Genomic DNA, 26,353 nt, shown 5'->3' on the forward strand with positions numbered 1-26,353 from the left:
TGAATAACTGCTTTCTTCAAAATTTATAAAAAAAAATAATACTTTTTGCCAAAATTACCAACACGCTTTTCTTAGCGTGGTGGGGGATCGAAAATACCACAGCCGCGGCCTCGAAAGGGGAATTCTACCAATACACGCTTTTCTTTAGCGTGTGGGAAAGACCCAGTTTTCCTTAGTTTCTCCTAAACGGGGGAGACGCCCGAGGCTGCCGAAAATTTCGGGTGAATCATACATGCTATATTTGGACTTAAGTGGACTCAAACCCAATCATAATTGTTGAACAATTGGACATTTAAATCTGGCCACTTGCCCAAAGGACACAGGGGACCCGAATGAATGGGAAGAGGCTCAGCTTAAGCCTGAACTGAACTTGAACTTCAGATTGGGAACTTGAAACTCGGACTTGCACTTGGACCTGACTTGAATAGGACTTGAACTTGATAAACATAAAGCTTGTGAATTCCAACTGAATATTGAATAAATACATTGAGCTCAACTTGATCTAAAGCCTAATATTTAAAAAAAAAAAATCATGAAACATGAGAGTGATAATTGCAATCAAATATCAAAATACAAAATTATCAAATTGATGAATTCATAAGGGATATATGAATATTCAAATATCATGCCAAGCATGGAATAACTCAAAGCAATGGATCAAGTGAATGCTTTATGAGAAACAATACAAGGTTCTCATTGAACATTAAGATGATAATTTCGTCATTTAAATTCACCCAAATAAATATCATGCAATCCAAATTAGGCGATGATGTACAAATTATTCATAAACCTTAGCATGATGGTCTTTGATGATTATACTGACTTGAAAGATCATATGAATTTGGAATAAAAATATTTGGTCATAATATCAAATTCCCTACCTTTTTGTAAACCAACATTGAAGGACCAGAGGAACTTGCAAGATGTAATTTATTTCAAATAATGAAAAGATTGTGGAAGGATATGATTTGGTCATAATCATGGCTGAATTCTTTTGTACTTTGATAACAGGTTTGCAACATTATTATTCTAAGAAATGATCAGAGATGGGCATGATAGTTGATCATAATATAGATAAATGTGCAAACCATAAGACAATATTGAGGGATTATCACATTATTTGTAGCTCATCATTCAAGCAAGTCCATACCCTCCTACAAAGGTACTATAAATTCTCTCTTATGGTACAACACAACGGCTTCACAATGAATATATAATAGTGCAAACCAAAGAAATCTTGAAACATACGATCTCTCTACGAAGACAGACGTATTACCACATTGCCATTGATGGTAAGATGCATAAAAGACTAACAGTAAAATGCATATCCTGTAGTCAACTTCAGATCTAAGATGAATAACATTCTACCTCAACAATAAGGTATTGTTAAGAGATCAAAAAATCACAGATAGAATGCATAAAGACTACAATTCCTACGAGCTTCACAACCCAAGGCAATGAGTATGTACGAACAGTCTACTGTACAAAGCAGTGAAACAAGTCTATTCGAAACTGCTACGTCCACGCTCACCGGATCTGCAACATTCGTACAAGCAGACAGAAGGCGTCCACAAACTATTTCAAAAATACCCCTGCCATGTGCACTATAAATTATACACATAGGTACCACTAAAAGGAGCGAAAAATAACAATCACTAAACCCGCCATGGGCCCCGACAGCGTATTATGTTTACATACGTCGTCTTAGGGATGCTGGCGCGGGTGTACAAGTTGAATTCTAGTCGAACGCCGATCCTCGCTATACGGTTAATAGGAGCGACAGGTCGAACCATTAAGCAAATATGTTGGCGGAACGCCAGAATATTTTTTTTATCAAAATATTCAATTAGGCCTTCAAAGCCTTAAATCAAACGAGAATTCACTTCCAAGGCTCAAACCTAAAACCCGATCCTCTTCGACAAATCCCGACAGAGTTGACAATTGTCGACCATAGGAGGAAAATGGCTCGAACACCCCGATGATGGCGTGTTGAATGCAAGATCTCAACCGGAGGGTTTCCCCAAAATTTTTCCAAAATATCTCCCAAAATATCCAAAATTTTTATTTCAAATATTCCAAAGCTCCACCCAAATACTACATAAGAAACTCAAAAAAATCCCAAAGTCCAAAAATATTTAAAAAAATGGAAATCTATTCATCAGCGACCTAAAGCCAAAAATCCATCCGCCTCCGCAACGGTTGTTCGAGCGGACAAATTCAAAATAAACATCTACTCAACAAGAGATAAATGCCTAGTTCAAAAATATTACTAGGAATCCATTCTCCAAACAATCTCTTGCTAAGTAGGACGTGGTACGTGTCCTCTACCGGCAGTTCTTCGCCTCCAATGCACTGCAGGGTAAACGGTTTTGACCCGGGCCCTCTGAACCGACGTATGGTTTCGCCGCCAAATGCACCACGATAGCGCGTTATGCCAGAGCCCAATACGCTCCTTAATGGCCGTTAAATCCTTGAAATTATGAATCAAATAGGATATGATTGATAGGCACACAAAGCCCTCTGTAACTAAGGTGGATTTAAATTGCACCTTAGACAAACATTCAACCGTCGTCGTACAGTCCCCTTGGACGAACAAACCCATGGCGCGATAAGGATCCTCTCCTGTCAAGGGTGTCGACTACCTCCTGCTGACTAAAGTAGACCAGGGACCATGATGGCCCGGACGACGGAACCAGGGATCTTTGATCGGGTCTTATCATTCCATCCCCCACCATCCGCTTTAAGTTTGCCAGATGGTGAAAATTCCAATTTAAATATTCAAATTTCTTCAAATTCTTTCAAAACCAAATTCCAGAAATATGAACCTTCAAATTCTCAAACCCCCAAATCTTCAGATTTCCAAAATTCCATATCCTATTGCCTCTACTAAATTGCCAGATAACACGTATATTCTATACGAATCTATCGATGACATAGCCTTAATCGAAAGTTCTTCTCTCGTGAATCGGTAGGGGTAATTAACTATTTAGGGCTTGCGCCATAGGAAACCAGAACTTCAGATTCATAAAGTCCTCACCAAAATGAGGGCGAAATCTCTCGACGAACTCGTCATAGGAATAAAAAATGAAGGAGCATCAAGAGATTCTACCACTGGACGTAAAGGCTCACTTGAGTTCAAAAAAACTCTTTTACTTTGATAGATACTCACTCTTTCCTTCTTCCTTTATCTTATAGAAGACTATTCAATGAGATCCGTTCTCTCCACACTTGAGATGAAATAGCCGAAGTTCTTGCCTACACTTGCAGATGTAAGCCGAATATTCTTTCCCACACTAGAGGAGTAAAGATAAGGTTCTCTGCCCACAATAGAGAGGTAAAGACGATCTCTGCCACACTCATGTTAAGACGGGACCTCTCCAATACTAGTTAAAAGACGACGTTCTCTGCCAACATCGAGTAAAAAACGATATTCTCGCCCACGGTACTGTAAGAGGTGTGTAAACTTCTCGCCTCCTGGTATCAAAAAGGAGACCTATTTTTAGCAATACCAAGCCCTAGAAATTAGGTCTGTTTTAGACCAACACTATAATTGGTCAATTACTTCTACTTTTCTTACATTTTCGCATTTATTATTTTTTTTAAAAAACTCTGTATTAAAAAACATTCTTCTACAAACTTAAAAAACCAATTTATTCAGGTTAAATATTTAAAAGCTAAAATCTTAAACACCAATTCACCCCCCCGCTTACCTCTTGACATTAACTTAGGCCTTAACAAACCGTAAACAACTTCCAACATATATATACATCATTACAATACGATGTAAAAAAATCCAATTTATCTTACATCCCTTGGTGAATGAACCCAAAGAATTACCTCCCATCTACCGATAACCCCATCTTCTCAATATCTTTCCAAAAAAATACAACCTTCGGAAACTAGTTCTAGTTTAAATAATCAAACCCTCCCACTCGCGAATTTTACACAGCCAATATATAGAAAAAGCTTGAGCGTAAATCCATGGAGTAATCCAGCAAAGTACGGACGAATTTATCGTAGACTCAACTACAAGCAATAAATCAATACAAAATAAATAACAATAATAGATAACCAGTTTATTAATAAAATAAAATTATTTTTGAAGCGCATCTCAATTTTTCAGTTGAAATGAGAGAACCAGAGTTTATGAAAGCATCTTCAATGTAAACCACATATGAAAGCAATGCTTCCCCATTTGCAATATTGGATTCAAAACCTCGGACAGCCACTATGAACCGAATAATCATACATACATATGAGCTGCAATACAATAATACTCTTTATCATACTCATTTAAAATAGATAAATAGTTCACGTTACTCAAATATCTGTCCCAGATCACAAAGACTATTTTTTCCCTTATATCAAAGAAAAGAAACTGACATCCCAATAAGAGGAACACCAAATTTATTGAACAAATCACTTGACATCTTCATCCAAGGATAACACAGCCAGTCGCTCACCACCCCAATACACATAATTAACATAAAAAAATAACAAAGAATGAGAGACCAAAAAGATAAACTAAAAAGCCTAACTTTAACTAGGTCTACCGTTGTCATCTCTGCTTTCCCTTAATTGGTCTAGAATAGACATCTCAACTTATGAGGCACTTGGCGTCATAACTAATCCGCACTTATTCTAATTTTTTTTTCAACATACTAAATTATTCTTATTTGCTAAATTTATGCCTATAATTTTTATAATGATATTTGCATTCATATTTGCAGTTTTATCTGAAAATTTTAAAAAATACTGATATTATTCTAATCTTCGATCCAGGCAACTACATCGTGCGACGAACGGTGAATCCGATAACCAAAGTCCTCGAGTACTGCCTGCAAGACATTTCCTCCCCTTTCCCCTACATCCTCACCGCCTCCGCTTCAAATACCCACCAAAATAACCCAACCAGATTCCAAATTACAAGACTTCAGCTCAACGAAGACATTCTCTATCTCTACAAACAGATCCTCATCATGGCCGAGCAGCCCCATCCCATTTCTACAAGCCCAGTTTCCTCTGCCTTTCCTGTAGCCGTAAACATACTCCTCGACACCAAACACCTCATCAAAGACTACAATATGAACTTCTCCCAACCTACCAATATCGATCCAGAACACATCAAGCTAACCTGCGTTGCTCGGTTGCGCGGCCACCTTCACACAGAACTGCAGCCGAAGGAGATACTGAGAATTCCGACTAACTTGACTATCGGCGACTTGAAGAGGGTGGCGGAGAGATACTACAAGAGCACGTATTTTGGTTTGAGAAATTTCGTCGCTGATGCGGTGATGTTGGAGAATGCGAATGCGAGTGGAGGAGAGGATTGTGAGGGTGATTTGGTTGCTGGGTTGGTGGAGATCACTAATGGTGGTGTGGTGGTTGTTGAAGGGAGTGGGAATTGTGTGGATGGGGAGATTATGTTTGAGTGTGGGAATGGAGAAGAGGTTGTGGATTGCTTGTGTGGAGCGAAGGAGGAGGATGGGGAGAGGATGGTGAGCTGTGATATATGCGAGGTTTGGCAGCACAGGAGGTGCGTTAGGATTCAAAATGGAGATGAGGTTCCCTATGTTTTCCTCTGTGGGCGGTGCGAGAGCCAGATTGTGAAGCTGCCGTTGATGCAGTATTAGTTAATTAGTTTGATAGTTTGTCTTTGAAAGAGTAATAATGTGGGTTTGTTTAGCTTAAATGAAGTTATGATTATGGATGCTTAATATGTCTACCTTAGTTATTTTTTTATTTTTTATTTTTGGACTTCAGATGCTGGATTATTCTGTAATATCATATGTGTATCTTTCTTAATTACTTGGGAAATTCATCGTTGGGTTTTTTTAGTTCATAGTTGTATAAATCATTTTTGAAAACTACGTGTTTGCTGATTTTATATTAGATATTTGTGGCAATTATATTACAAGGAAAAATTTATCACAAAACATAAAAAAAACACAAATTTATATGAAAAAATTTAAATGGATATAAGATAGAAGGGATGAATTCACTTTATTGAGAAAATAATAATAATAATAAGTAGAGCGGAACGGCTCAAATAATATCTTAGCAAAATCTTAATTATGTGTATAAACCAGCGCGTGCAAACAGTAATAAAGACCGTGTGTTTTTGCTGGAGAAGGCGATCTTGGCGATTTTGGCGGATCTTTGGCGATTGGAGGTTCTTCGTTGGTTCGGTGTGGCCGATGGAGTTCATTGGTGGGAATTTTCTTATGAGTCTAGATTTGAATTCCGATTGGCTGAAGGCGATTTTTGCGGATAATCGAATTTTCTTCTGAGTCTAGATTTGACTAATTGCATTGTTGAGCGTGCTTAATTACTTATTTAATCGTATTTTGCATGTATTTGACGCAAGAGCGCCTGTTGAGTCCCTCCTAGATCTAAGGAAATTATGTGTTATGTGTGCTATTGCATTTCCCCTTATGTTACCCCAAGGGTTAGTCTAAAACCTGATTTAAATCTGCTTAACGTTGAGACACTCTAAGGACAATTATTAATGACCCGTCTAGCGAATTTAAAAAAATTCTAGTTGCTAGGATAGAACCCCGATTGACATGAAACTTTAAATACTTAAGCTTAGTGAAATTATAAACCTTCCAGAATTTTATAAAAATTTTTAGGACCCTTTAAACCCCTTAATTAATGAACCATAATTTACTCTTTAATTAAGCCCCGATAACTTTCAAAAATTCTAATAAATCTATATTAATGCCAAAAATTACCCATAATATATCAAACTCTTTAGAATTTAATTATTAATCATATAAAATTAAAACCCTTTTAATTTGACCTCAATATGAACCTTAATTTAATTTTAATTAAAAATTAACTTTTCATTTAAATTAAATAATTAAAAATTATAAAAATCCCAAATTTTTCAAAACACTTGGAAACATCTTTTGAGGCCATTCCTGATCTTTGGGGGTGATTTCAAGTAGTTGAAGCTGATTTGGATCAAAACTCCTAAATCACCTTTTAATTAAATAATTTTTAATAATTTATTAAATTGTCTAAACTTGAAAAATTCATAACTAATTATAAAAAATTCCAAATTGGGAAAACCAAAAGGAATTAAACTCCAATTAAGGTTTAGTATTTATTAAAAATGTTAGGTTTCAAGAAACTATCCAAAATCAAAAAGACAACTTTTAGGTCAACCATAGTTCATTAACTAAGATTTGAAACTTCTAAAATTCATTACTTCGCGTAGAAAACTCCAAATCCAGCAAATTAATAGGCCAATTACTCATGGTAAGGTCTAATATTTAATTAAAATATTGGAATCCTAAAACCTAACCTATTTCTAAAAGTGACTTTTTTTACCCCCTCTAACTTAGCGGGAAGAGTGACCCCGGACCTTCTAAAACTCACTAATACAACTTAGGATTTAAAGAACACTACCCTAAGCATTAAAATAGATTCACAAACTAAATTTAACTAAAATAGATCCCAATCCATTAATACTTAAACTCTAACTAAACTTCCTTTTTTGACCTACACTAAATTTGAACACAAAATAACTTGAACCAACTACTTGATATAGGACCCACCCAAAGCCTCACAGTCTATTTCACATAAATAGAATTGTTTGATAAGGCACCACTTCTAGCTCTAGGTTAGGTTGGTGCTTCCTTTTCTCTATGATATTTTCTATGTTGTGGCGCTCTTGTATGTAACATCTGTGCTGATTGATTTGAAATGATGTGAGCATTTATTTTATAATTGTAATGCACTTTATCTATGATTGATCATGCGTTAGATCTATCCCTAGGTTAGGGATGACTTATAATAATTCAATTTTATATATGTGGCCACACTCATGTAGTACTAAAATAAATGGGGCTAAAATAATTAATAATCATATATAAATGCTTGCAACAGGTGCTCCAGAGTGCTTAGCCTCCAAAATAAATAAGAGAGTGATTAAGTGTGTTTATTTTTTTACATACATATAAACTTTTAGGGATATTATAATTGCTTGAGATTCTTTTATTAAGATAAGAATACAGGAGAGTCTAAATTTTTTTTACATGATGTAATTTATAATTTGTAATTTATATGGAGTTGTGAAAGTGTTCTAAAAGTGAGAAATTTCAAACACTAGGTACTCATAGAGAAAAAGAAAGGCTCTTTATAGAGAATTTCTTATTCATTTGAGTATCCTTTTAGAGGATGACTAGTACGAAGCCCTAAGGAGACAATTCGGAGGAAGATGATCTGAAGGAGGATGACCCGATGATTGAAAGACGAAGACTTGAAGATGAAATTTTTTGCTTTTAAGACTTATGTCATTCAGTAGGATTATAATCCAGGTTGTTGTCGATAGGGCCTGACCACCATTACTTTTTTGTATATTCTGAGTTATATTATATGTGGCACTTGCCACAGACTTTGGACTTTCCTTTTTTTACTCTATCTGATTTTATTTATATTGATGTGTTACTTTATGTATGCAGTAGAACTTGCCTATTTTTCCTAGGCTTTATTCTTACATGTGTGTGACTTGATTTTGTTAGGCTCTCTAAGGATTAAAACTTTTTATACTCGTACTTAAATTCTAAAATTTTAAGAATTAAATAACATAGAAACTTAATAATAGAGGAAATAGCCGGAATCATCTGGGGTCACATGCATATTAATGCATATATTTCCCTCCTTTTATAAGAAATTTCTCAGTCTGCGGATAGAGTTCGGATAATCTGACCTATGAGGATGAGGTGTAGAACCTGGAGAAATTTAGTCTTTTCTAAGATATTATTTTTATAAGCCTTTTTAAAATTCTATGCATACTTGATTTGGAGACTTCAACCAGCATGCATTGTATTAGAAACTAACTAATTAAAACTTTAATTACATTAGCTGTAGGAGAATTCACCCTACATAAGTCTAAGGCCAATTAGGAAACCCTCTAGCGTCGGCCTTACTTTTCAAAAACTCAGCCTCCCACCCATCTTTCATAAAGACAAAATAACATATATTTTATGCGCTTAGGGATTAGCTGGCTTTCCTTTTCAGGTAGGATATAAGCCCGAGTGCATTAGCTAGAACACAAATGTTAGTATTGTATAGAACATTAAACCCACTATAGACTAAGGGTTTAATGCTACTACATTTGGTGTCTCATAGTAGGCCTCATTGGTAGATAAGTTCCCTATTCCCCAGGGATTATAAATTATATTTATCAGCATCACATGGATGACACCACATCCATCCTTCTCTCATGTATGATTTGAATGCTTAATTTTCTTTTCTTTAGTTTCTTCCCAATACATAAGTCCCTTCGGATATTAGTATGGGTCATTTGTGTTGACTAAGCAAATTGGAACCCCTTCTTCCCCTTTGAATAGGATTTTCTAGTCTCCCCTCTATGCCGATCTCATTTTAGAATGGATAATATTTAATCCTTAACCGAGAGTCTTCTCAGGCCCTAGGCTCAAGCTGTGATTAACCTCGGGGGGCTTGTGCCCACGAAAAACTGAGTTCCACTATCAAATAAACCTCACTCGAGCTGATGTATTGGGTGGAGGAAACTCGTTATTACGATAAGGTCGTGCATATTACTATCCATCGAGGTGCACTAGCAAGAGCCGCTGTCCTCAATGGTTGGTCGTATGTGCGATCTAATCTACCCTCCCATTAGCTCACTTGCGAAGAGAGTTGACGCTCGTGACCGTCTTGTCCTCCCTTGGGATGGTGCGGTCATATACCTCTCTACACTCTGTCTCTCACTGAGTGGATCGATACCCTTTCGGAGGTCTACAATCGAAAGCCGCAATGGGAGTTCGTTATGAAGTAGTCGTCGCTCCTTTGTTGATGCACAACTTCGCTCCTTGAACGACGTTCACTTTCGATCGAATTGGAAGTTACAACATTTTGATTGAAAGAAATCAATAAACAATGGGAGTTCGCTCGCTGTGAAGATACTAGACGGGATTTTAGGTCAAAGTCAGGTCATTTTCAAGTTTTCGGGTCAACCCAAACCCGACCCGAAATTCGAAACTGGTCAAAAATCAGGACCTAAACCCGACCCATTTCGGGTTTAGGTTGACCCAAACCCAAAATTTACGTGTCAGATTCGGGTCATGTTTTTTTATCGTTTCAAATATTGACACCCCTAATCCCTTGCTAGTTACAAAACAAAATAAAACAAATGATTAGCAGCCAAACCCACAAAAGGACAATAGTAGATCAGCCTCATAGGATGAAGTATAAGAAAATAAAGGATGTGATCGAGCCTGGAAAAAGAATCTACGCAACAAGATAAAATAAAATCAAAGGAACGCTTTAGGATAAGCTTAATGATAGACTTTAATAAAACTTAAGTGATTGTTACAAATTTCCAAAGTTATAGTTTAACTTAATATAGTTTCCTTAGATTTCAGTATGAATAATTTTAATAGGATTTATAAAATTTACAAAAAATTTCTCATATTGTTGAGAATTTTGTTGGGAATTTGTTTTAATTTATTTTCTTTATTGTTGCGGTCTGAAAGATTCGTGGTGGTAGAGTGAGTAAACTTTTTGTCTTAGTGATGCACGAATATCCAACACACAAACAGAAAGAGAGAAGTAGAACACCAAATCTTTTTTACGTGGAAAGCCCGAAGAGGGAAAAACCACGGGGCCTTGCCCAGGTGAAAATATTCCACTAAACTTGAGTGAATTACAAGGATTGACCCGTCCCTCGATTTAGAGGCGGTCGAATTACAGTGATTTGGAGAGACAGTCAAAGGTCTGGAGATGGTCGTACGGATGTCTGGCAGGTGGAGGACGGGCGGTAGTCCGACGAAGGTCGGGCTGAAGTCTGGCAGGCGGCGACCGAGCGATGGTCTGGCGTCGGGCGGCAGCCGATTTATTGATCATATGTTTCAATTTTTATCAAATAATTATTAATCACTTATGTATATTAGAATATTTTATTGATTATAAATTCTTATTATATTAACTACATTTTAATTAATGCTTTATATATATATATTATCCATTAGATTAATAAATTAATTATGAAAAATATTCTTAGTGGTGATATACTGATATCTAAAGTTTTCCATTGTCATTTATTTTATATATTAGTAAATTTATTTTACTCTTAAAATTTCATATAATTCATTATATTCTTTTGATTGGTTTGATTAGATCTTAATTAAATTAAACTATACATTATTATATTATGTTTAATAATTGTTAGCTTATTTTTTATTCCATTAGATTTGATGAGTCACTATTAATAAATCAGACTTTTGCATCATTGTTTTTAACAATTGCTTTAAGGTTCTTGAAGAGTTCAAGCCCATATCATTTAGAGAAGTGTTTGCACACGATGGGATAGGTCAGATGAGCACTATAAATGGTTAGCAAGAAAATTAAAGTATGTATTTCATTTGCTTATATTACTATTTCTAATTAGGCAACTAATCTTCATCTTTTAACGTACACACATAGTACTTTCTCTTTATGCTTAATTTGAAGGTGCTTGAGGACTATTTTTCTCCTTATTTTGTTGTTATGAGTATAGAATATATGCCCATATCAGATGATGCTTTACTTTCAATGGTTTTGGGGCAGCAACAATTAAATGCTTACTCTTGGGGAAATTCTATCGACTGGTTAGATTGGTTGGACACTGAGCCATTGGAAAATTTTAGACCTGGTGGGATGCTTAACGTTGATAGCTGTTTGGATTTACATTATGTTTTTTATTTCAATATTGTTAATGTAATAAAGAAGGCTTCTCTTATGTGGTATGTAAGAAAAAAAATATATTGATTTTCAAATTTTTTTGTTGGCACTTCTTCTAAATCAAAAATTACAACTACTCTTGATGTCTAGTCATTTTGGTTTGTTCGTTGTGGCTGGGTTTTTTTTTTTTTTTCTTTCTTTGGGGTTGTTTTCATGATTAGTATGTTGTCTGTTGCTTTGGATGGTTCCAGCTATTGTTTCTATTTGATGTCTTTTGCTTTGGGCTTCTGCGGTTTGTTCATTTGGGTGTTGATACTCTTTGATTTGGCTATTTCAGTTAGCCTATGTGGGATTTTCATTCTTCAGATGGTCTGTGTGAAGTATTGTTTCATTCGTTTGGGCTTGATTTATTGTGGCTCGTATTTCTTGGCGGGTGTTTGCTGTCTTTAGGTTTTCCCTATGGTTTCTCCGCTACTATTTCCTTTCTAATTTGTTTTCTGTTTGGAGGTGTTTTCATCTTGCATGTATATTTCCAGATGGTGTTTTTGGCTTTAAAAGGCATTCCAACTTGTAGCTTGATCTTCGTATCTAAGCTCCTCTTCACCTCTTTTCTATTGCTCATCTCTAGTGTCTTTTGTGAGGTATTCTTTTACTGTTTTTATGTTTTCTTCTGCTTTTTTCTATGTACTTAGTTGGGATCTTTTACTTATAGGTTTTAATTTCTTTATAGATGTAGCTCTTTGAGCATTAGTTGTTTTTTATCCCTTTAAGGACATATAACTTCTTTTTAAGTATTAATGTTAGGCTCCTCTAAAGATTTTAATAAAAAAAAAAGTATAGAATATACGCAAGTACTTAAAAAAAAAGTATACAAACGATTTTCAGCCAACTGATTTGTGATTTAAGCTTCCGATTAAGAGGTAATTTGAGCTCATTTATTGTAGTTGTATGCGTACTTCAGATTAAATTTACAAGTAAATTCAGTCAAACTTCTTATTTGCAATCCTCCATTCACTCATGACTTACTCTTGTCTCACAAAACATTAAATCATTATAGGTCCTTTTCAGAGAATAGCCCATGTAGTATCTGAGACCAACTGTTCAATCTTGGGAGGACGATCGAGGACACTTCTTTTTTATTGAAAGATTCCATTTTTCTAGTGGCAGACAGGGGGCGGGGTAACGCTGGCCGGCAATAAATCTAACTCAAACAGCTAGCTACGTAATTTTCTCAATAATATCAGTAAGATATGAATAAAATTACAAATGGATAAATTAGAATAAGATTACAAATGGATAAATTAGAATAAAATACAGTTTAATTGAATTATTCTTTTCGATAAAAATCAGTTAACAATTTTGTTATCATTCTAATAGTATTAGTTTTCTTCAAATTTAAATTTATAGCTGATTTTGGTTGAATTTTCGACAAATTAAACTTTTTTAAACAGATGCAGAAGAAGAGATGAATTTCAGCTTGTCATGAATGTGATTGAAAGGTGCAGGCTTGCAGCCACGTACAATTGAGAAATGGGAAAAAATGGAGAGAGAGAGAGAGAGAGACCCACTGATGTTTAGTTTGATTGGTGGACGAGTTTGGTTGGGAACTCTCAACTCGTGTTTGATTCCCTTCGAGCGGCAATGCCTCTTAAGTGGGAGAAAAGAGGGGTCCAATCAAGTGCGGGCCAGGAGGTTTCTGGGGTGAGTGTCTCTTGTAGTTTAGCCGAAGATTAGTCACACCGTCAAGCGCCCTTTCGGGGGCGGTAGCGAGTGGATACCCAGTTCAATTAAACTTGTTTCAGGAATATTTTGGAAGATCTGTCAGTATAGCAATGTAGCTCATATTTCTGTAGTTCTTTACTTTACTATGATAATAGAAATCCAAATATTCTGGAGGCTGCATATGGCATCAAAATTTTGCCTCTTTAAGTGTGCTAGTTTAATCCATTTTAATCTTATGGTTCAAATCAAAAGAACATAAAATTCTTCATTATACAATCTGTAACTTCGTGAAGATATTCTGAGTGAAGCTTTTCTCTAATTTAACTTATTTAAGCAAATACAAGGGAACATAAATCAGATTTAACATGTGTACACCTAAGCTATTTTTCTTTTAAACTTCTTTTTGGACTTATGGCAAGCTTTTTAATGATCTGTCTCACTAGATATTCTTTTCAGTTCTCACAATTTCTCTGTCTAAGCATCATGTGGAAGAAAGGCCCATATGCAGAAGACATTAGCAGACTGAAAAGAGAAAAAGTTGAGCAGAGTGGGAAGGCCTTGGAAGCTATCAGGAAAGCCTGGGCAGGTCTTCAGTCACCACAAGCTTTTGCTTTCCCCATTTCTCATCCTTGAGTGATTCAGAAGCTAGACACTGGAGATGAGTACTGCTAATGGTTTTCTTTTTAGAAAGTTATAGGAAAGATTCCATTGTTTTGACTTTTGCTATGTATTTTATGTAAGAGCCACTCACATGGTCAGCACCTGCTCGCTTTGTGGCCTCACAAATTTTTGAATGCTTTTTCTGTAAGGGGAGTTAGTACCAAGCTTTAGACTGTAGCACTGAGCGAAATTTATGCTGAGGGCACCACTGTTGCTAGATACCTACTTCCAACATCCCTGAATGATTTGTGCTTAGCTTTGATCGAAAGAAAAGCTGGAAAACATCTGAGTTGTGCTTATCTGTACAGGCTTCACATATTCCAGTGTATGATCGGCTCTATTGCAGCTCTACGTTGCAGTGAAAACCTGTGTGAAAGGAATAGATAATTACAAGCTGGGAACCTAGGAATTACGGTGAAAGTTAAATCACACGAAGGACAACCTAATAAAATTTTAAGTGGTTTGAAGAGCAATTTCTCCCTGATTTTTTTTTATCAATTTATAAAAAGATAAAAATTTTATCTTTTTGTCATCATACAGGATACGATGTCTTTTTTGTAAGCCTGGCGAAGATCTAATTGATTTTTTTTTTGGTTATGATTGTCTAAATTTAAACCTCTGATGATAACCATTTTATTATATTGACATAGGAATGGAACAAGTCATTCATTAGAGGGTGGATAAACTATTTTCATGTCCTTGAATATTGCGGCGGTAGAAAGATGTAGAGTTTAACATCTTAGTTTTGCACGAAAATCCAGCACACATACAGATGAGAGAGAGATATATATAAGAGTCATAAGAGACACTATATTTTTACATGATTATACTAGTATTTACAGTCGATTACAAATGTTTCCCTTCCTCTAGAGAAGGCATTGACTCAATGTAGTAAATATACATCATATAAAGCATATTACATGGTGGGAGTAGGAAGAATCAAATGATATGAGAGCCGTTCTCAAGAGAATGTTGGCATTTGTGTATGGTCTGTAGGACCGTATTCAGGCGATGAAGATCAGAAAGATTGTAGTCAGACGATTGAGGTCAGAGAGCCCGAGTTGACAATAGATGGTAGCCAAAGGAACAATAGTCGGCATGTGATGGTAGCCGGAGGGACCATAGTCGACTGACAAAGGAGGTCGACAGGACCGTAGTAGGATGGTGATGGAAGTCAAAGGGATGCAGTCGGCGGGTGATGGAGATTGAAGGGTTCGTACCTGACAAGCGATTGAGGTCGGAGAGATCCTAGTCAGCGGGAGACTGAGGATGGAAGAACCATGACAAGTGAAGGAGGTCGGAGGGACCCTAGTCAACAAGATACATGGTCGAAGGGACCATAATTGACGGGCAACGGAGTTTGGAGGGACCATAATCAGTGGGAAACATAGGTCAAATTAAGGGATTGTAGTCGGTGTGCGACGGATGTCAGAGGGACCATTATCACATGGCGAAGGAGATCAGACGATGGCTGTTAGATGGAGGTTTGGCGGTGATTGTTTGGTAGTATCGAGCAATGGAAACTTGGTGGCGAGAATTTTCTCGTGTTTGTGCTAGGGTGCAGCTCTGGGATGCTTCAAGACTCAGAGTATTCTTGAGTATCTATAGAGTCTAAGCCTCCAAAAGTCCAAGGCCTCTCTTCATGTAAAAAGAGAATGTCTATTTATAAATTTTGAAAGTTGCTTACCTCATAAATATGGAGAAGATTCAGACTAAATTCGAAGTGCTCCATTGGATGGTTCATATTGATTCCCTCAATCATTGAGCCTTTGTTAACTATTTAGGTGTCTTCTTGATGTCATAATAAATTGATCTTAGGCTTGTTGGATTTGTCTAGACGAGCTGCTCGATTTAATTATAAGCATGTTAATTTCGATATCATTTGGTCATCCGAATAATATTCTAAAGCTTCTCAATTGCTTTAAGCCTATATTTAAGCTCATTTGAGCTTGGATTGCACTGATTTTGGCGGTTTTGGGTTTTGTCACATTGAAATATTCAATTTTACTATAAGTTACTGAAATTGAAGTTCAGATGTTCCCGTATTTAATGTTGGAAGATGCCAATTAGAATGTGCTTTAAGATTTGTACTCAATCAAACCAATTTTGTTGACCTATTAGCGCCCCCCTATTTTCGGAATTCGAAGTACACAGAGTTTAAAAATTTTATGTTGAGTCCTTCAAACTATTGGCGAGGTAAATTTTAATTTTAGAAAAATTACGAGACACAAATACTTCCTAAACGTCAACATTGGCCTATCTTGTGGTCGTGAACCAAGTAAGATATCCTTCATCATAATTTTAGCACTTTATATTTGGTGTGTTGATTGGAGAAAAAAAAATTAGAAAATTGAGCAGTAAAACTCTTAAAATTGCTCTAATTTGATGGCCAAGGCTTCATTGAGCTTTAAAAGCACTAAAATTGACTCCAAAACATTAAAAAATGATTTTGAGGACCCAAAAATGTTTAAATCAGACGTTCCAGACCAAATATTGAGCCTAAACACGTGTAGGCGGCAAAACAGTCCTGTTGTTGCCTGTAGCAGGCAGTGCCGGCGACCACTCAAGGGCAAGCGCTATTTGAGCGGGCACAAGGAACGCACTACAGGCGCCCATGTCATAATTAATTAATTATTTTATTAAATTTCCCTTCTTAAATCTTTTGTAAAAGGAAAAAAAAAATAAATTTGAGCTATAAAACTTTCGAAATTTTTTAAGAAAATCTAAAAAAATTTATGAGATGGAAATAGCTGAATACCACCAGCTGAGGAATGGTGGAGCCGTGGAGGCACTAGGGGCACACAATCCTAATAGACTAGGAGGCAGCGTCTTCGGAGATGAAAGCACTGGAAGAGGATTTGACAACCTTCTTTTCAGCAGAGAAATTATTTCGTGCGGAGTCTGGGCGATAAAAATCATCCGGATGTGAGTGTACATAGTGTGTTCACTGAGTATAATTTTTTACATAGTTTGATTTCTTATACAGAGTGTGTACAGATAATATGTACACTCACATTCAAACGGTACGATTCTTTACCGTATGGACTCCGCACGAAATAATTTATCTCTTTAGCAAGAGGAGCACCCAGTCACACTCGGAGTTCAACCGAGGTGACATTAGGATTGATCCCCTCGCTTAAAATTACACTCTACAAAGTAAAAATTCAATATCTAAATTTTTCACAACTCTAAAATTAAAAAATAATTCATAACTTTAATTCTTTCATTCATATAGAAATAGATTATGTTTATATATTATAATAAAAAATTTATTACAAAAAAAAAAATTAAATTTATTTTAAAATCAATATAATATAAGTTGAAAAAGTTTTTCCTGTTATAATCATAAAACTTGTCAACAAGATAAAATTGGGGATCAATAAATCATTAATATTTTAGTCATTTATATTTAGAAAAAAAAATGATTGTTTTGATAGTAAGGTAATCATTCAATTAAATTATAAATCATAAATTTTATATCATCTTTTTAAAATAAGAAGTTCAAACAAAAAAAAAAAAAAATTAAAACCTACAGCCTCAAGTCCAAATAAAAAAAATTATGATAATATTTAAACAAATTTAATTTATGCCTCGTTAGAAATAATTTCTGGCTCCCCACTGCCAGCACCTGCTCGCTTTGTGGCCTCACAGAAGTTTTGAATGCTTTTTAGGTAAGGGGACTTACTACCAAGCTTTAGACTGTAGCGATGATCTAAATTTATGCTGAGGCCGCCACTGTTGCTACAAACCTACTTCCAACATCCTCGACTGATTTGTGCTTAGCTTTGATCGAAAGAAAGCTGGAAAACATCTGAGCTGTGCATATCTGTACAGTCTTCACATTTTCCACTGTATGATCGGCTCTGTCGCAGCTCTACGTTGCAGTGAAAACCAGTGCAAATGGACGAGATAATTACAAGCTAGGAACCTCGGAATCACACTGAAAGTTAAATCACACAAAGGACCACCTAATAAAATTTTAAGTGTTTTGGACTTTGGAGAGCAATTTCTCCATGATTTTTTTAATCAATTTATAAAAAGACAAAATTCTTATCTTTTTATCCCCAAGTAAGTCGTCATAGAAGTTACCATGTATTTTTTATAAGTATGACGACATTAGAGAGAGATAGTTTAGCGTCTTAATTTTGCACTAAAATCTAACACATAGACAGATGAGAGAGAGAGAGAGAGAGAGAGAGAGAGTTACAAGAGTCATAAGAGATTAAATTTTTACATGAACAATCCTAAAAAGTGGAAAATCATGGGGCCTCACCCAGTTAAAATCATTCTACTAGTGTTTGTAGCTTATTACAAATGGTGCCCTTCCTCGAAAAAAGGCATTACTCAATGTAGCAAATATATATCATATAGAGCACATTACATGGTTCGGGTAGGAAGAATCAAGTGATATGATAGCCATTCTCAAGAGAAAGTTGGCATGTTTGTTTGGTCTGTAGGATTGTATTCAAGCGACGGAGGTCGGAGTGGTCGTAGTCAGACGACTGAGGTTAGAGAGACCATAGTTGACAGACGATGGTGATCGGAGGGATCGTAGTCAGCATGCAACTATTGTCGGATGGACCGTAATCGGGTGCTAGCGATGGATCGGAGGTCGGCAGGACCGTAGTTGGATGATGATGGTAATCGAGGGAGCCGTAGTCTGCGAGCAATGGAGATTGGAGGTACCATAACTGGGGGGCGATGGAGGTCGGAGGGATCCTAGTTAGCGGGTGACTAAAGATGGAGAAACCATAGTCTGAAGGTGAAGTAGGTTGGAGGGTCCATAATTGGTAGGCGATAGTGGTCAAAGGGACCATAGTCAGTGGGCAATAGAGGTTGGAGGGACCATAATCTATAGGCAACAGGGGGTCAAAGGGACTGCAAATGGCGGGCAATGTAGGTCAGAGGGACGTTTGTCACGGGGCAAAGGAGGTTGGACAAAGGCCTGAGGATGGCTGTTGAATGGAGGTTTCACAGTGATAGTTTAGCAGAGGTCCAACAATGACGACTTGGTGGCTAGAATTTGTCTGTGGTGGTGCCAGGGTGGAGCTCTGAGATACTTCAAGCCTCATAGTACTCTTGAGTCTGTTGCCTATGGTCTAGGCCCCTAAAGCTCCAAACCCCCTCATTATGCTAAAAGAACGGGTCTAGTTATAAATTCTAAGAGTGGCTTGCCCCATAAATATGGAAAAGATCCAAACTAAATTTGGAGTACTCTGTCAAACGGTCGACACTGATTCCCTCAATCATAGAGCCTTTGTTCAACATTTAGGTGACTTATTGATGTTATAATTAAGTGATCTTAGGCTCGTTGGATTCGTCTCATTGAGCCGCTCGATTCGATTATAAGCATGTTATATTTGATTATCACTTGATCAACCAATTAATACTCTAATGCTTCCCAATATGCTTTAAGCCCTTTATTTAAACTCAATTGACTTAGATTGGACTAATTTTGGTATTGTTGGGTTTGTCTCATTTAGATTTTCAATTTGACTATAAGTTTACTAAATTGGAGTTCAGATGATAATGTATTTAATTTTGAAAGATGCCAAATAGAATGTGCTTCAAGATTCATACATACTCAGTCAAACAGATTTTTGGTGAGCTATCAGTTGGCCCCCTATTTTTGCATTTCGAAGCTCACGGAGTTTGAAAATATATATTTTGAGTCCTTCAAACTATTGGTGAGATAAATTTTAATTTCAATAAAATTACGTGGCGCGACCACTCTCAAAATGTCAATAAGGGCTTCAGCTCGGGGTCGTGAATCAAGTAATATGCCCTTCATTATAATTGAAGTTGGTGTGATGATTAGCACAAAAAACTAGAAAATTGAGTGACAAAACTCTTAAAATTATCTAATTTGATGGTAGAGGTGGCATTGAGTTCTAACAGTGCAAAAATTTAGTCCATAACATCAAAAATGGATCGGAGGACCCTTAAAATATTCGAATCAAACTTTCCCAGCCAAATATTGAGCACTAACACACATAGGTGGCCAAATCAGCCTGCTATTGCTTACAGCAGGTGGCGCCGAAGACCGCATATGGGTTTGCATGGGCAAAGGGTGCACTGCATTGCCCCAAGTGCAATTTTATTAATTTTTTTTAATTTAATTTCCCTTCTTAATTTTTTTTAAAAAAGTAAAAAAAATAAAATAAAATAAAATTGAGTTCCCTTCTTAATTTGTGCTCCCATTAGAAATAATTTCTGGCTCCGCCACTTTCATTGACACAATCTAAAAATCTCGATCCTTCATTACACCCTTCATCAACCAAAGGACAAATAGATTAAACATAATTAGTTTTCAGACATAACATAATCCGCTCCTACATCTTTCAAATCGCCAAATTATCGATCTCATTGATGAACTTAGCATAAAAGTTGAATTTCAAACCAACTATTTTAGAGACATGATTTGGCCTCATACTATTTTTAATTAATGAAACAATCTAACTTTTTTTTTTTTTATCAATTCCTGCAAAATTCAATTTCTCCCTCGAACAATATTTTACTGGTAGCAACAATCTTGCAACTGCAAAGCCTTCATGGAATTCTTCACAGAAACTCTTATGAATTCATTATCTACACCCACTGAGTTATATTTTCTTAATAAGTCTCTATTATTGACAGAGAATTACGACCTTTAATTCAATACATGGATAAATGGCGATAAGAACCTCCTATAAGCAACTTTATGAGAAATTCCTTGTTCAAATTTTGTCCAAATTTGGCTACCTGCAACAAGAATCATAAATATCTAAGCTCTCACTTTGAAAAGAAAAATATAAACTGTCCAAATTCAAAAACCCGAAACAATGAGAGCTGCAAACTTCCATGAACCGGCTCTCAGATTTCAGTTTTGAAAAGTTATGCGTATGTATCTAGGGGTGTAAACGAGTCGAGTTTAGACTTTATTATGCTTGACTCGTCAGTTTGAAAGCTAGCTCCAACTCGAGCTCATTCCACTGCAAATGAGCTTGAGCCGGCTAACGAGCCAATGGGGGGGATTTTTTAAACTTAGCGGGGTTTTTAAAATTTAGGCGGAATTTTTAAAACTTAAGCGAGATTTTTAAAACTTAGACCAAATTTAGGAAAAAAAAAAAGATGCAACGTTTAATATTTAAATAAAACTTAGGTTGTTATTATTATTATTATTAAATATTTAAATTTAATTAATAAAATAAAATTATTTAAAAAAATATTAATAATTATTTGAGCCAGCTCACGAGCCAAGCCAACTCAAGCTCGAGTTCGTTTACTAAACAAGCTCGATTCTGAGCTACCGCTCGACTCACGAGCTCAATAAGCTCGACTCGTGAGTCCATAAACAAATCCAGCTCAAACAAGCTCCATTAACATATTTGATTGTGTAATTAGAATAACGAAGATTTAGATCCTTCTTTTTACAGAGAGCACCTTCATTTGTCTCTGCTACTTTCTTTCAGTCATTGTTTTAACATTATTATATATGTTCCCCGTTTCTTCTCTCTCTCATATTTTTGTCTCTCATGTGTAATAATACACAGCCACGAATGATGTGATTTGAGCACATGCAAGGCTGCTTTTCCGAGAAGGACCTGCCAACCAAAAAGGAGAGACAAAGGGTCAGAAAGAGTTATGAAAAGCAAAACCCCACCATTGCCTTCCATATATATCAGAGTCTTCCTTAATCTGTGCTAGATTCCATAAAATAGAAGAATTTTTTCTATTTATAACTTGCATTAAGGTTAAGATGCTCAATCTAGCTTCATGATTTAGTGCTGTAATTATTAACTGTATCGAACCAGCAAATACTGTTAAGAGAAGAAGACATTGCCATTCCGTTGCAACGGTTATTATGTTATATATGAGCAAACGGAAAGATGAGTACGAAGGACACCGATATTGGGAAGTAGGCCTACTAAGGGACCATCTGTCTATTTCCGGAGTTCCAATAAACCAAAGAATGGGACCAGTTTTCCTGTATTCAGTTGAAGGAATTATATGGGGAGAGATGAGGCGTGCTTGAAATGTAATATTTTACTCTTTTAAATTTGTGGACAGCTGTTTGGTCTTCGTTTGGATTAATTCTTATATGCCGAACACTGTCCGGAGATAAACTGGCATGCGTCACGTTACCCTTATGCTCGGTACCACGGACATGGCACATGCTGATTGGTATCTGGAAAGCGTTCTGCATCTGATCTCTGTAGAAACGGGGGATGCAGAGAGAAACGAACAGAGAGAAATAATCTTTGTTAATTTCTGAAAGGTGAGTACAAGTGCTTTATATAATAGTCTACAGGTATAATGGTAAATACAGCAATTGATAAGGTCTAACTTATGTGCCTTAATATCCCCCCTCAAATTGACGGGTCTTGAGTAACCGTCAATTTGGAGCGAAGGAGCTGAAATCTAGTGTTGGAGAGTGGTTTTGTGAGAACATCAGCTATTTGATCGGTTGTGCAAATTGGAACAATGTTAATGAGATTTTGTTGAATTTGATCACGCACGAATCTGTGATCTATCTCAATATGCTTGGTCCGAGCATGAAAGATGGGATTGTTGACTAGTGCAATAGCCGAGGTGTTGTCGCAAAATAGATCAATCGGTGTATCATGCTTGATTTGAAAATCAGCGAGTAGTCGCTTGAGCCATATTGTGTCAGCTGCAGCCGCCGCCAAGGCCCGGTATTCAGCTTCCGTTGAAGACCTTGCTACTGTGGACTGTCTTTTGACGGACCACGATACCAGCGTGTCACCTAAAAATGTGCAGAATCCGGACGTAGAATTACGGGAAGCGAGATCTCCTGCCCAGTCGGCGTCGGAGTATGTACGCATCTGAAGAGGTGATTTGGAGATTGGAATGCCAAAGCTGATCGTGGTTTTAACGTATCGAAGAAGTTTAGTGAGAAGCAACGAGTGCACGGAAGCTGGATCGTGCATGAATTGAGATAGCCAATTGACAGCATATGCCAGGTCCGGTCGGGTAAGAGTCAGGTACTGCAGCGATCCCGTTAGACTGCGATATTCCGTTGGAGTAAATCTGGCAACAGCGGAATTAGAAAGTTGAGGAGGTTTAGTTGACAGAGGATTAGCTAAAGGTTTACATTCAACTAAGTTAGCTTGTTGAAGAATAGACATGGCATATGCAGTTTGAGAAAGAAAGAACTTATCTTGCGTGGAGGTGATCTTGATGCCGAGGAAATGATTTGCAAGTCCTAGAGTTTTCATGTCAAACTTGGACTGGAGTTTGCTGATGAGAGCCGTGATGACAGTCGCATTGTTCCCGGTCAGTAAGATGTCGTCCACGTATACTAGTAGATAAATTTGCATTTGATCTTGAATGAACGATAGCAAGGATGGATCCGCCTTGCTGTGTTGAAACCCGATGGTGATGAGATAGTCCGTAAACGTTGTATACCACTGTCGCGGTGCTTGCCGTAATCCATAGATTGCCTTTTTGAGTAGGCAGACATGAGACGGATATAGTGCATCCTCGAATCCTTTGGGTTGCCTCATATAAACTGTTTCGGATAGAGGTCCATGAAGAAAGGCGTTCGTCACGTCAAGCTGTTGAACCGCCCATCCGTGATGCAAAGCGACAGTGAACAGAACTCTGATTGTAGGTAGTTTAGCAACTGGGCTAAACGTTTCACCGTAGTCAATGCCGTGTGCTTGCTGATTCCCTTGTGCCACCAATCGTGCTTTGTAACGTGCTACCGAGCCATCGGAGTGTAACTTTTTACGATAAGTCCATTTACAGCCCAGAATGGACGCATTTTGAGGTGGAGGGACGAGGGACCACGTCCCCTGTTTTTGCAAAGCCAGGAACTCAGATACCATGGCTTGACGCCATTCGGTATGCTTGTATGCTTCGTTGAACGTAGATGGTTCTGGATTGCAGCTGGTGTTAGACTGAATATTCAGGAGATTTAGACGATTCCGTGGCTTCAGTGAACCCGTCTGAAGTCAAGTGACCATGCGGTGCGTGGGTTGAGGTACTTGTGTAGCTTTAGATGGAATGGTGGATGGAGTGCTGACAGAGCTAGAAGAATCCGAAGGTGAGTGAGATATTGGTAGTTGTGGTTCGTTGGAAAGTGTAGTGCACTCCACTGTTCTGGTAGATGAAGATGGCCCGAGTGAGGATGCTGGTACCAGGAGGGATGGTGGAGATACTTGTGTCACCATTTTGTCTGGATCAGGGAAAGCTTGAAATGGAAATGCGTGTTCAAGAAACTGCACATGACGAGAGAGAAGAATTTTATTAGTTTTCGTGTTAAGGCATTTATAACCTTTATACGAGTCGGAATACCCGAGAAATACACTCGGTATGGTAGTTGGATCCAGTTTGGTTCTCGTGTGACTGGGAGCCATAGGGTAGCAAGCACACCCGAAAGTGCGAAGGTGCTTGTATGAAGGTTTTGTATTAAACAGTAATTGAAACGGAGATAAATTGCTAGTTGTCTGCGACGGGAGTCTATTTATGAGATAAACCGCTGTTGTAACCGCATCCGGCCAAAATTTATTAGGCATATGGGCGGTCTGAAGAAGAGTACGCGCAGTGTCCATGATGTGTCGATGTTTGCGTTCCGCCGTGCCGTTTTGTTCTGGTGTATACGGGCACGATAGCTGATGATGAATGCCTTTATCTCGTAGATAATTCTTGAATGTAAGATTAGTATATTCCGTGCCACCGTCAGTACGAATGGTTTAAATTTTATGAATGTTTGATTTTCAATATAGGTAACAAAGTTAGTAAAAACAGAGTACACATCAGATTTAGCAGCAATAGCAAACAACCATGTAAACCGAGTAAAGTCGTCGATGAACAGAACGTAGTATCTAAACCCTTGATGCGAGGGGACCGGGGAGGGTCCCCAGACATCAGAATGAATTAATTCAAGAGGCTTAAGTTTCCTGTTCGTGGAAATGTCGAACGGAAACTTATGTCCCTTGCACAAGATACAGGAAACGCAAGAAGATTTTAAGCGAGGAATACAAAGATCAGTATTACTGCTAGCAATTTGTTTGAACACCCTATGATGAGGATGACCGAGCCTATTATGCCAGGTGGTAGCTCCCAGAGATAAGGTAGTAAGAGCGTAATTTGGCTTAGTTGCCGAAGCCGATCGCAACGAGTAAAGACCGTTCCTACAGGGTCCGTGCAGCAGAATTTCCTGCATCTTCAAGTCCTTAAATGTAAAGCCAGTTGAGTCAAAAATAATCGAGATATTGTTATCTTTAACTAGATTAGAAATTGAAATTAAATTGTAAGAGATTGATGGAGTATGCAGTAATTGAGAGAGTAAGAGTGTACGAGATGGGGTAGGAAGAAGTCCTGTGCCCGAATGAGCTATCGGTATGGTTCTTCCGTCCTCAACAGTTACCGAGTCGGATCCTTGATACGCAGAGGCTGTTTCAAGATTTCCAATGTCCCTGGTCATGTGTGAGGATGCCCCGGAATCAAGATACCAGTCCGTGGACTGAGTATTTGGAGCAGCCAACATCGCAGTGTTTCCCTGGTTGGATCGGGCAGAAGGAACGTAACTGATATTAAGTCTATGCCAACATACGTCTGCAGTATGTCCCCGTTTATTGCATATTTGACACACGGAAGATGATGCCGATGATGACGATCTATTTGCTGGAGTAGGTTGCGAATCTTGTCTGCCTCGACCGCGACTGCCGCGACCTAGCCGGGTGTAAAGAGCCATTTGCGAGTCAGCTGTCGTATGGATTTTCGAGGCGTCGTTCTGTACGTGAATTTCTTCACTGATGAGGAGCGCGTACAGAGTATCAAGATCGATAGGGTTCAGCATTGTTCTGATTGAGGTCTTGAATGATTGATATGTAGATGGAAGGCCATTCAAGATATGAAGAGTGATGTCTTCGTTGTCGACTGTGGATCCGGCAGAAGCGATTTGATCCACCAGCTTCTTGATTTCGGTAAGATATTGCGCCATCGTCGACGATCCCATGGTGATGTGATGAAGCTCATTTTTGAGCTGTATCACTTTGGATCTATTTGAAGACTGGAATCTGGTTTCAAGAACCCTCCAAATCTCGTGCAGCGATTCAAGATGAAGAATATAGGGTAGAATCGTGGGAGACACCGTAGAACAAACCGCAGCAGCAAGGTTGCGATCTGTATGAAGAAGATCGGAAGACGGCGAGGATTGATTTGACACATCGATCGCCGAAGAGTTGGGTGCTTCAAGAAGATGATCGAATCCATTAGCCTTTAGTAGCTTGATGATCTGACTCCTCCAGATCGGGTAATTGTCGGTAGACAA

At 37.5% G+C, this 26,353-nt stretch overlaps 1 protein-coding gene across 1 annotated transcript in view; it reads left to right on the forward strand.

The window, feature by feature from the left end:
- Window positions 1-5,714, forward strand: part of LOC110114752 (PHD finger protein PERSISTENT TAPETAL CELL 1) — a 25,565-nt gene extending 19,851 nt beyond the window's left edge. Inside the window, exon 5 of the mRNA XM_028697826.1 lies at window positions 4,731-5,714. Coding sequence (XP_028553659.1) covers window positions 4,731-5,633 — 903 coding nt within the window. The 3' untranslated portion in view covers window positions 5,634-5,714. The remainder of the gene's footprint in view (window positions 1-4,730) is intronic.
- The last annotated feature ends 20,639 nt before the right edge of the window (window positions 5,715-26,353 follow it).

The sequence above is a fragment of the Dendrobium catenatum genome, unplaced genomic scaffold (genome assembly GCF_001605985.2).
Source record: "Dendrobium catenatum unplaced genomic scaffold, ASM160598v2 fragScaff_scaffold_1013, whole genome shotgun sequence".
Classification (NCBI taxonomy): Eukaryota; Viridiplantae; Streptophyta; class Magnoliopsida; order Asparagales; family Orchidaceae; genus Dendrobium; species Dendrobium catenatum.